General features: G+C 39.2%; 1 protein-coding gene across 1 annotated transcript in view; it reads left to right on the top strand.

The window, feature by feature from the left end:
- The window catches only part of rspo2 (R-spondin 2), a 76,911-nt gene extending 67,191 nt beyond the window's left edge, over positions 1-9,720 (top strand). The window contains exon 5 of the mRNA XM_067449576.1: positions 8,441-9,720. Within this exon, the coding sequence (XP_067305677.1) occupies positions 8,441-8,562 (122 nt within the window). The 3' untranslated portion in view covers positions 8,563-9,720. The remainder of the gene's footprint in view (positions 1-8,440) is intronic.
- The last annotated feature ends 1,685 nt before the right edge of the window (positions 9,721-11,405 follow it).

Here is an 11,405-nt window from a genome sequence, read left to right as displayed (position 1 = left end):
ATTTTAATTATTATTATTTGTTTATTTGTATACCTATATGTTTCGTACAAACAACCTGGTGTAGCCTATATATGCCTGTTTTATTACTGATTTTATTTTCTTGATTTTTTTCATCACCTAACATGTGATGAATAACTGTTCCTATGGTGATTATAAAATACACAAAACACAATTAAATTGGGTTAATTACAACATTAATTGCACCAGGGAATTAGTTCTGACCTTTAAAAAAATGCTGTAATCCATAATTAGTTTAATTTATTTAGAAACAAGACATTATGAGACCTGTAAATCTGGATTGCAGGATAAAACAGGGTTTTGCGCTGAGATGCTGTGTGTAAAACTGATGCAACCGTTTTGTGATTCCAGGTTCACTGGATCTCCTTCCAGACATTTTGTCCACAGTGTAAGTCAAGGGGAGCTGGTTGCAGTTACGCATCTCTTCACAGCATTATAAATGTATGTGTTAGGAGGCCCTTAATGGCTGCTAATCCAATTTCTGCTACTGAAATCAAATCTTGTTGGCGCCAGTGGTCCTCTCCTTCACTCACAAATAATGACTTTGCGTTTGGTGTCTTTATGAAAATGATAGACCACCAAAACAGCAGTTGTATCATCTCTTACTTCCACAAGAAGCCTCATAGCATGTTTTCCATTTTGCGTCTTTCCTCCTCATTCTCTCTTGCTGTTTTGGGGGAGTGGATGAGATTAAAGATCAGCAGAGAAGGCAATTATTAATTGTTGACCCCTTGAAAGATGAGAAGGTTCTTGAGCAAAAGAAGAGCCTTCACAGAGAGGCCCATTTACCGCTCGTTCGTAATGCTTTCCTGAGGTCAGGAATCGATTTCCTTAAACCACATGCTTTGCTGATAAGATTAGGCCTTTCGATTCCTGAACTACTTGAGTCATGCAGACGAAGTCACTTTGGTTTGGATTTTAAGGCTGGAAGCACGTCTTTTCATTTGGTCACGGCTTCATCAGCATCTTTTCAGCAGTTCACTGTCAGGCCTAGATGGAATATGGGACCTTTTATGCATTTTGCCACTGTTTTGATGGGGGGGGGGGGGGGGGGGGGGGGGGGGGGCTTATGAGAAGCCTTTTCAAATGAACCATAACAGGAATATATTTTTTTATCATTTCAAAGGATCAACATTATTGTATGTTGTTTTTTCATATTACTTTACTTTATTTTAATTATATTATTTTTAAACGAACTGTATGTAAGAAATGTATTTCAATTAATCATAAAATGGCCCTGATATGTCCCTAGACATTAAGAAATAATGTTAATTTTAAAAACTTATATCACTGACAACAGTAGTCTGGCCAGGATAGTCATTTAAAGCTACACTGTGTGATAATTTCCCCCATCTAGCGGTGAAAATGTAAATGACCATCCAGTGAATAATAGTTTCTGTTCCTCTCAATTCTGATTTCGTTTTAACTCCTACGGTGGCCGGTTTAGTCCAAGATTAACATAGCAATTCCCCTCTTCACATTCAAGACGGTGCCAACGCGAAAGGCGAAGCTCGAATTTATGGGTATGTCCCTCTTTGGCTAATGTACTTTCAAGACTTTCAAACCCCTCACCTGTATTATAAACTTACGAGAATACTTTATTACTTGAAAGAAGTAAATATACATTAATGAGCACATATATTTTTGAAAGAACTAAGTGTTTTTAGCTAAGAATAAACTAAAAAAGTTACACAGTGTAGCTTTAAAAGTTGTTGCTGCAGCCCTTAGCTGATGTTGATGTTTTGGCCTGAAGCTCCACCCTCCACCTATCTACCAATCACAAAGTCAGTAGTGATTCGGCATCCGGGGGGAGGGGGATAAATGGTTGCAGTACCAGTTTTGGCCACAATCTTACATACACTTCCTTTAAACATTGATATGCATTCGTACTAATACAGATAATCATTAGGTAATATTTATTTATATGCATTTAGCACAAAAATATTTTATATACATTCAATTTAAATATTTAAATATAATCATATTTATTTATAATATGTATGTATTAATTTTTTTGCATTTGGTATAAAGTTACTTATAATAATTTAAAATATTTATAAGTTTATAATAATAATTATAATAAACATTATTAATAACTGAGCACCAATAATAATGTAATTAAGCACTAAATCAGCATAATAGAAATGATAAGAGCAGGGAGAGCAGCGATTCCCCCCCCCCCCCCCCCCCCCCCCCCCCCCCCGGTGGGTAAACAGAACAGAAGCAACAATGTATTGCAGATAGCATTAATGCCAATAATAAAATGTATAACCTAATTCGGGAATGTAGTCTGATTCAGGGGGAATCAGAATGCCAAATCCTGACTGATGAGTGGAGGAGCTGGGGATGGAGGAGGGTAATAAGCTCCGGAGAAACACAATAGCTGCTGATAATACTGAAGGAACTTATATGCTGTGATAGGCATTGTATTCCTATAGGTAGATAGGTAGACGTGATCATCTGACAGTCAGCTGATGCGAGCTTGACTAACATGCCAGAACTAATGCTATATGCTGGATTTCAAAATCATTAAAAAAAATGTAAATTCCATACTGCCAGCTTATTCACAGATCAGGCTTAAAATGCGTAAATAGTACGAGTGTGCAATGTTGTGGAATGTGTTTATGCCCCGCGTTTTCTCGCGTGCATATGATATGCACTTTATGGCATATTATACATACGAACCCCCCACCCCACTACCCTAAACCTACCCAAGAGCGTGTCATATATACGCCATAAAGTGCGTATCATATACACACGAAAAACAACGTATCATATGCACGCCAAAATGAGTTTTGGCGTATACATTCCACGACATTGCACACTCGTACTATTTATACGCATTTACATGTGATCGGGTTGTTATGAGAGGTGAAGTGAATAACTCTGATTATCTCTTCATCACGGCACCTGTTAGTGGGAGGGATATATTAGGCAACAAGTGGATATTTTGTCCTCAAATTTGATGTGTTAAAAGCAGATCAAATGGAAGTGTAAGAATTTGAGTGAGTGTGACAAGGGCCATATTGTGATGGCTAGAGACGACTGGGTCAGAGCATCTCCAAAACTGTAGCTCTTGTGGGGTGTTCCCCGTCTGCAGTGGTCAGTGTCTATGAAAAGCTGTCCAAGGAAGGAACAGTGGTGAACCGGCGACAGGGTCATGGGTGGCCAAGGCTCATTGATGCACGTGGGGAGCGAAGGCTGGCCCGTGTGGTCCGAACAAACAGACAAGCTACTGTAGCTCAAATTGCTCAAGAAGTTAAACCTGATAGAAAAGTGTCAGAATACACAGTGCATTGCAGTTTGTTGCGTATGGGGCAAGATTTTTCCTCTTGATAATACCGTTACAAGCTTAAAAAATTAACATTTATATGATACGTGTTACTTTAATGAAATTAAAGAAAATAAATGCATGCAGTCAGAGCTAGGTAGCGGATGGAAAGGAGAGAATAATATGTCAAATAATGCGCTGAAGGAATTTGTGGTTGGAGTGGAACTTCCACCCAGCGGCCTACCGTTTCCCGTTGCCAGGTGTTTCAGCAGATCATATCCATGCGTGTGGCAGAAACCATGAGAAGAAAGAAATTTATGAGGAAATCACGCGGACGTACAGTACAGAATGTGTTTCAACTTACACCTGTGTTCTCTTTACTTTGCTCTCTTTTCTTGACACTCATACACTCAGGGGAAAACTCTCTCTATTGTTGCCATGGAGTGGTAATCAATTTTCCGTGCAGATATGGGAACATTAGAGCACACACAAGTACACTGTTTCTGATTAGCACTAACTTGTTTATTTGTTTGATGCTAAAAGTCATGTAAAACTGAGTGTCTTTTGGCAGATGCTTGTTTTATCTACAAAAGGAAAGTAATCAGCGTCGGAAAGATTTCTTTTTTTAATTCCACTGAAAAAGAAGGCAAACTGAACCAGTGTTTATAGATAAAAAACCATTCTGGCATATGTTTGCTTTCAGCCTTCCCAATCAGAAATGCTAAAAACACATCAGTTTTTCCCCTCGCGTCTCTCCGCGGTAATTCAAACTGCGGGGTTGTAGCAAAAGGCAGTGTTGTCTTGACCTCACTCTGTGAACCTTGCTAATTGGACTTGGCAATTAATTGTAAATATTAGATGAAAACTGCGAACACAGTCCTAATTCAAACAATCGTTCAATTCAGGTTGAGGCACATTAAATAGCTGCAGACATCTTGATATGATTTTCCATGTCAGGCATTGTTTTGACCTGCACAGACACAAGGCTTTCAGTTAGTTTTGGTTGCCCTCTAGCTGTCAGTTATGAAATATTATGAACTATCCAACAGCATTTTTTTTTTTCAAAATTCACAAATCAATGATGATTTGCGCATCCAATGGATGTAATTGAAATAATTGAATGTTATTTGTTGGAACTTCTACATGATCTACATTTCTTGAGACAGATTTATGAAATTAAATCAGGCATTTCAGGTTCAACAGTCAAATTAGCAGTGTTATTATAAAAAATAAAAATATATTGAAGGTGGAACCGATCAAAAAAGGAAAACTGGTTTACCGTTGACCATGGTAAATTTGTCCAAGATGTATAAATAATGATGGTGTGCTAACGTTTTAAGAACATTATTAAAGAAAGTTTGTAATGTTACTGGAAGAATGCTTGTTTGTACCTTTGAGAGAACCTTGCCCCAACCTCAGCCAAAGCGCCGAGAACAATCCCTGTTAGCTGGGATCTGGTTACTTGCAATGCCTTTGACAAATATTTACTACAGTAGTCCTTTGGAAGAACCTGTCCTTTTGACTGATGTCTTTGAAATGATTTGATCAGCCTGAGGTTTAGTTCTCTTCTAGTTAATCACACTGCTCTCCACTACTATAAACAGAACTTAATGAGACAGGATATTGTTCTAATGGTTGGTGAGGAAAGAACATGTGCTCTGGCCTGCAACATAGGACTTTTTAATGTGGACCTCTACTCTTTACTGCCATCAAACTGCACCCCCAATTGGATCATTGCAGAGTATACTATGTTTATAAAGCGTACTTTTTTTTCTTTTTTTTTAAAATCAAAATGGCCTCTTAAAATTGAAAACGAAATGATATTGCCTGTGGTCATTACGGACTTGCAAATTGTGCCTGAGTAAATCCATTCTAGCTCACTTGGAGCAATTGGAAGCGACATTTATCGAAGAGGTTCAACGGTTTAGCTGTTGCTGTAGTTTTTATGTGAGGCGCATGGAGATTCGGTTCAGTGAAATCGTACCCCGAGGGCTTTTCGAGGCGTTTCTGAAGGCATAACGAGCCGCCGTGTAAAGACAACATTTTTGCATTGTGCCAAATTGCACAACCGCAAGAAATACATCCCAAAATAGAACGATTGTATTAATTGCAGGAAATTGCCAGTGGACGATTAAGATTTTTTTTTTCTCGTGCCACCAAAAGAGCATTTTCTCAGGGTTGTTTCCACTTAAGAAAATCATTTTCTGAGAATTCGCATCGTGAGGTTGGGAATGGCAATCGGGCAGCTGCGAGCGAGCCAAGAGTTGGGACTGCGTTTGAGAGAGAGGCCCACTTGAGATAAAGTCACCACACATTATGCAGTCTTGCCTCATTTTGTGGTGCTAAATGGCCTGAACAAGTGCAATAATAAAACCGTGAACCAGGCCTTGAAATACGGCTATAGAAAGATTCTTTTCTGCAGCCTGTATGTGAACCGTAGCACAGCTAGCGGAGAATGTGTGCCAGATCGGCATCCAGATACCACCCGGCATCCAAGTCTGACTCGTTTTTCCCCTGCTGACAAATTTTCTGTGCCTCTCAGTCACACTTTCTCCTTCGAACGTTCACACACTCAATCATACGCAGCTCGTTATCTTATTTGCCACTGTTGGATTTAGCAAGCCACCCTTCTTTGTGTGCGATATGCCACACAGTCTTTCCCACAATGCTTTGCCTGCAACACCTGGCTTGCATTAATTCTGGTCTGAGAAGCCTGGCTGAAAAGTGAACGAGTGTTATGCACTTTGCTCCACTGGAGTGTGAGGAGGGGAGAAGGGGTGAAGAAAGGTTCATTTGGTTTGGGGTTCTGCTCTGTCTTTAAATCATTAAAAATATCATTCACTGGGGCAACTAAAGGTCTTGCGTGGTACTTTAACCCTTTAACTGTCACTGCACAAAATGGTAAAAAAGAGGGGAAAAAAATCTTAAAACATGCTTTGAGTGAGTTAAACGATTCTTGTACTTGCTTTCATTGTGAGCTTTAATAATAATAATAATAATAATAAATGCATTTATTTATTTATGAAGAGAAATTTGAACACACACGGGTCACTTTTCAGGCTTCATCATGATTGTTTGTCCAATAAATTGCAATAATCTATGTGCTTGGTTATTTTGGATATGAAACAAAGTCCCAGCTTTCAAATTCTGTCCATTTGAATCAAAATTCAAACGAAATGAATATCGTTTGTCGCTCTTTAGTGTTGCACGAGAGGTAGCGCATCAGTTCAAGCAAAGCTGAGCGCGAGTGAACACGATCAACCCTTCCTCTTTACTACATTACAGAATTGAAATAAACATGAATGAACATCAGAAAATGTGTTGAACTATGCAGAACTTACTGAAAACGGTATCATGTCTCTTATGTAATCGCTCGACCGGAGTGTTTCAACCGAAGAACAAAAGACATTTGATGATATTAACTTGATAGTCACCAAGTCACACTGCACGTCGGACCCGCAATATTCCCGGAACAATGCCGGGTCGCCTTCTGTGTGAAAGCAACCACGTCCCGGAATTGATTACCGAATTGAACCCGGGTCGGGGACCTAGTAACATTGCGGGATTCGACCCGGGACGAGCGCTTTGTGAACAAAAGCCAAAACTAATGCCGCAACGTGTACGTAGTTATCGTGCGACTCCTAGAGCTTGTTTTTTCAATAATACAACCCTGCAGTGCCAGAAGAGTCGTCGGTGTTTTAAACGCAGAGAGTGTTCGTATACAAAAGAAACTAAAATTAAACAAGCAGAAATGTGCGCAAACTGGACACAAGTCGAGACCACGGAGCTCCTTACTATCCGCGCTGAAGCTGAGATCGCTCGCCATTATACGTCACATCTGGATGTCACGTGCCAGGACCGTTACGGGTTGTGTGTGAAAGCGCACATATTACGGTATTTCGCTGGCAGTGAGAATGGACCAAATCTACCGGCCCAGGAACAAATGCCGGGTCGCATTATCCGTGTATTTGCCGGAATCGCAGTGTGAAAGGGGCTTTAGTGTAACGACTTTCAGATTTCCCGTCACTGCTACAAAAATTCTATCAGTGACGGAACATTTTTGGTTAACGTGACCTCTCAGATATATTTACATCATATTTTTTTGGGACACTACCGATCAAAAGGTTGTGGGTCATTAAGATTTTTTAAATTAATACTTAGCTAATTAAACTGATTAATCGCGAGTAATGGCATTCAAAATAAAATTTATAACGTGTTTACAACGTGTGTACTGTGTATAATTATGATGTATATTTGAATACACATTCATATCCCCTTACACTGCCCCTAAACCTACCCATCACAGGAAACATTCTGCATTTTTACTTTCTCAAAAAAACTCCTTCTGTGTGATTTATAAGATGTTTTCCTCATGGGGACCTAAAAATGTCCCCACAAGGACAAGGATTTCGGATATTGCCATCTTTGTGGGGACATTTTGTCCCCATAACGTAGGGATTACCAGGTCACACACACACACACACACACACACACACACACACACACACACACACACACAGACACACACACACACACACACACACACACACACACACACACACACACACACACACACACACACACACACACACACACACACACACACACACACACACACACACGTTGTTAACACAAACTTTTAATTTTGATGCAATTAATCGCCATTAATCGATTTGACAGCACTAAATATTTCACAATGTTACTGTATTTTTGATCAAATAAAAGCATTCTTGGGACTTCTTTCAAAAATATTAAAAAAAAGTATTGCTGACTCCAAACTTTTGAATGGTAATGTACATATTGTTTTTAGTTTCAGTGTAATTTAGTTCAAATGATTCACACAACCAGATGGCTTCCTGCCTAATGACTCTGACGGCGGGGATTTGATTAGCCTGGCTTTTTAAACATGAATATTAATCAACTTATGTTGCAGGTAAAGCTTCTGCTTGGTCCTAAATGTATTGTTTTATGCAACCGGAAAAGCTATTTTTTCTTGATTATTACTCAAATAGCCTAAAAAAAATGGGTGTGACGTCATAACGGTTGCTACACCCCTGATCACAAATCAGAAAAAGTTTTACTTTTTTTTTTGTTTCCAATCAAATTGAATCTAGAATTAATGCGTTTTTCTCTTTCCTCGCTTTGCTGTAGGGGGTTCGGGGAAGGGCCACCGGACCAAAGAACAGAAGAAGAAATCCAACAAGCAGAGGCTGCGCTTCCGCGCCCAGAACCAACACAGCGACCACCTCGCCTCTGTTCGGGCCAGCCAGTAATAATAATAAAAAAAAGACATTTTACGATAGAACAAAGACCACAAAGCTGCTAGCCACGCTCCACACACACCTACCCTGATGAAAACACACACACACGCACGCATCCAAACGGGGTTATTCACATTCATGTGGTCACACTGTGTCTCTGTGCCTCCTGCTGCTTCCCTCACCGGTGACACGTCCCCCCGACCCATGACCCCACTGTGATATCATGGAACTCTACAGCAGCTGTTCATATAGCTCACATCTCGTCCTATTTGAGGAGAAAGAAGAGAGAGACTGAGCTGGAAGCACAGAAAGCTTGGGCATGGAGACCTGGAGGAGTAGAACGAGGACGGTGTGGCGAAAGGAGCAGAAGAGATCGGAAAGGTTACTCAAACGTGATTGACTGATAATGATGCCCTGAAAAACAAGAGAGAGACTTATCTGTATTTATGTACAATCTACACCATTCCCCTTCCTTCAAATTCAAGGCAGAGTGCATCATGTATGGCCTTTCTTGTCAAATAGGTACTTTGTTTTTCATAGCAATGTTGCAAACCATGCATAGTTGCGAAATTATTATTCTCAGCACAAGATGTTTACGTCCAGACCGCTTTATGCTTTAACTGTATATTGTGGGTAAGAATCTTAGCATGGCCACGAACTCATGTGTACATAGTCGGTGAGTTTATCTAATAATGGTAACATTGATGATAAATATAAGAAACCTTACTGTATTTTCAGTATTGACACCTTCGGCGTTTAAATGTGTAAAGGGTTATAATACCAGCTACAGTTAAAAAAGAACAAAAAAGCTAAATAAAAAGCATAGCCTCCACATAGCTATTACATTTATATGGTATATAATTGATTTATTTATTGATTCATTTTTTTATTATTATTATTATTTTTATGTTTGGTGAAAATTATGTCTCTGTACCTGATACTCCTCAGTGCTGAAGTTTTCTTTCAACCACTTATAACAATACAAAATATCTCTAGCAGTGGAAACCAATTGTGTCTGATTTGCTGGTAAATGTTCCTCAGAAAATCACTGTGTAAACCTGGTTTAACATCTTGTACTTTATGTTGATCACACATCCTGCAGCAGCTGAAGTATATCGTCAACTGATTGATAATGTGTATATTGTGTGCTATTAAAACGCAGTTCATGTTGCACTTCGTTCCGTTGTATGCTTTCAGAACCTCGCCAACCTCCCGTCAGGTCCTAAAGCTCTGTTACGTAACATTTGTCATTTCACAGCACACCAACAGATATGGCCAATTGGCAGCAGAGAATAGGGCCCTTATTGGAATGTGACATCATTGGAAGCAGCTGTAAGTCTTTCTGACAGGTGCAAATGGCATCGCTCTGTCCAACGCTACAGGCACTGCAACCACTTCAAACAAGCTCTCAGAAAGAACATGAATAAACATTTTCTTCAGGTAGGCTCTGCCAAAACGGTTTAATTTGAGTCACGGACAATTAACCGTGATGCTGCAAGCTGTATAACTGTTGCCTCTGAGGGGAAAAAAAGAAGCCAGATCTTCCAAACAGGCTGCATTTATCATGTTTGAAGAGTCAAAAAGCTGACGTCCAGATCCTAATGTACCTGACTGTGGACCTAAAAATGATTTCCAGAAGATAATAAGAAGCATACATTAGGCCTACACACATTACAATTTCTTGATAAAAACGAATAAATCATTAATGAAATGCATTTTTTGTTCATTGCATTGAAATTTAATTTTAAAAGTGAGTGGGAAATATGGCTGGTGCCAGTGGGAAAGTGATGCCTAGGAAGGATCTTTCCACAGTTACTGTTATATTGTGTGTTGTTACAGTTTTATGATTATGTTGAAAGACAGCTGGACAAAACTTGATTGCATGAGACAAAAAAAAAAATGCTTTAAAACCAGTACAATTTGAAGTAAGGGTGGGGTCCATAAACTCTCCATGTGGTCAATGTATATGTAAACTTACTGTGAATAAACACCCATCTGCTGTGGGTTACAAGTTAATGAACTCCTCACAGATGTCACCTCGGGGGCCACATCATCACAAACCAAATTGGAAACTATTACAGTCAAGAAAGAGGCTCACTGAAGTGTATTCGTTCAAAAGAATAGGCTACATCTGCCACTGCGAAGGCTAGTAGCCTACAACATTTAAGTTATTTGTCTTCCCTTTTCTCAAAATAGTTAATCCCAAAACTGGAATCCTTTCATCCCTTACAAAAAAAAGAGGTACTTTCTGTGTGTTTTTTAAAAATGTAATTCTCAGGAATATACTTCAAATTACATTCAAGTCGTCTATACTTGAGTTATGCTGCCTTCACGTGCTTTCCGAAATGTCATACTTCCCCTTACTACAAGTCGTGAATACGAGCTCATTGCATTCAAATTTTGATGGTTAGATGTTTTAAGTAGTAAGCTAGTTTGCGATAATTCAAATAGCATGTGAAGACAGCATTAAACTGACAGTGACAGAAAAGTACTTGCTGCATCCGAAATCGAATACTTCTCTACTATATTAGTATGCAAAAAAGAGTACACCGAAAAGAGTAGTATGTCCGAAATTCCCAAATGATGCACTATACACTATGTACTTATGCACTATGTACTCAACGGTGTAGTGTATGAATTTTACATGGTTATTTAGTCATTAAACATCAGAATCTAGTACCTCCCCATCCACTACGTCATTACAGCTGTGACAGATGAGTGCATGAAATGTCCAACATTTCACAGCACGTTTTTTTCCGTTAATTTAGTGCATCATCCGGGTATTTTAAATGCACTTTTTCTTTTGGGAATTTTCAGTGTGAACACACTACTTACACTGTTATTACTTAAAAACG

Source organism: Pseudorasbora parva, chromosome 7, assembly GCF_024679245.1.
Source record: "Pseudorasbora parva isolate DD20220531a chromosome 7, ASM2467924v1, whole genome shotgun sequence".
Taxonomy (NCBI): domain Eukaryota; kingdom Metazoa; phylum Chordata; class Actinopteri; order Cypriniformes; family Gobionidae; genus Pseudorasbora; species Pseudorasbora parva.
This window is presented reverse-complemented; position numbering and strand designations above follow the sequence as displayed.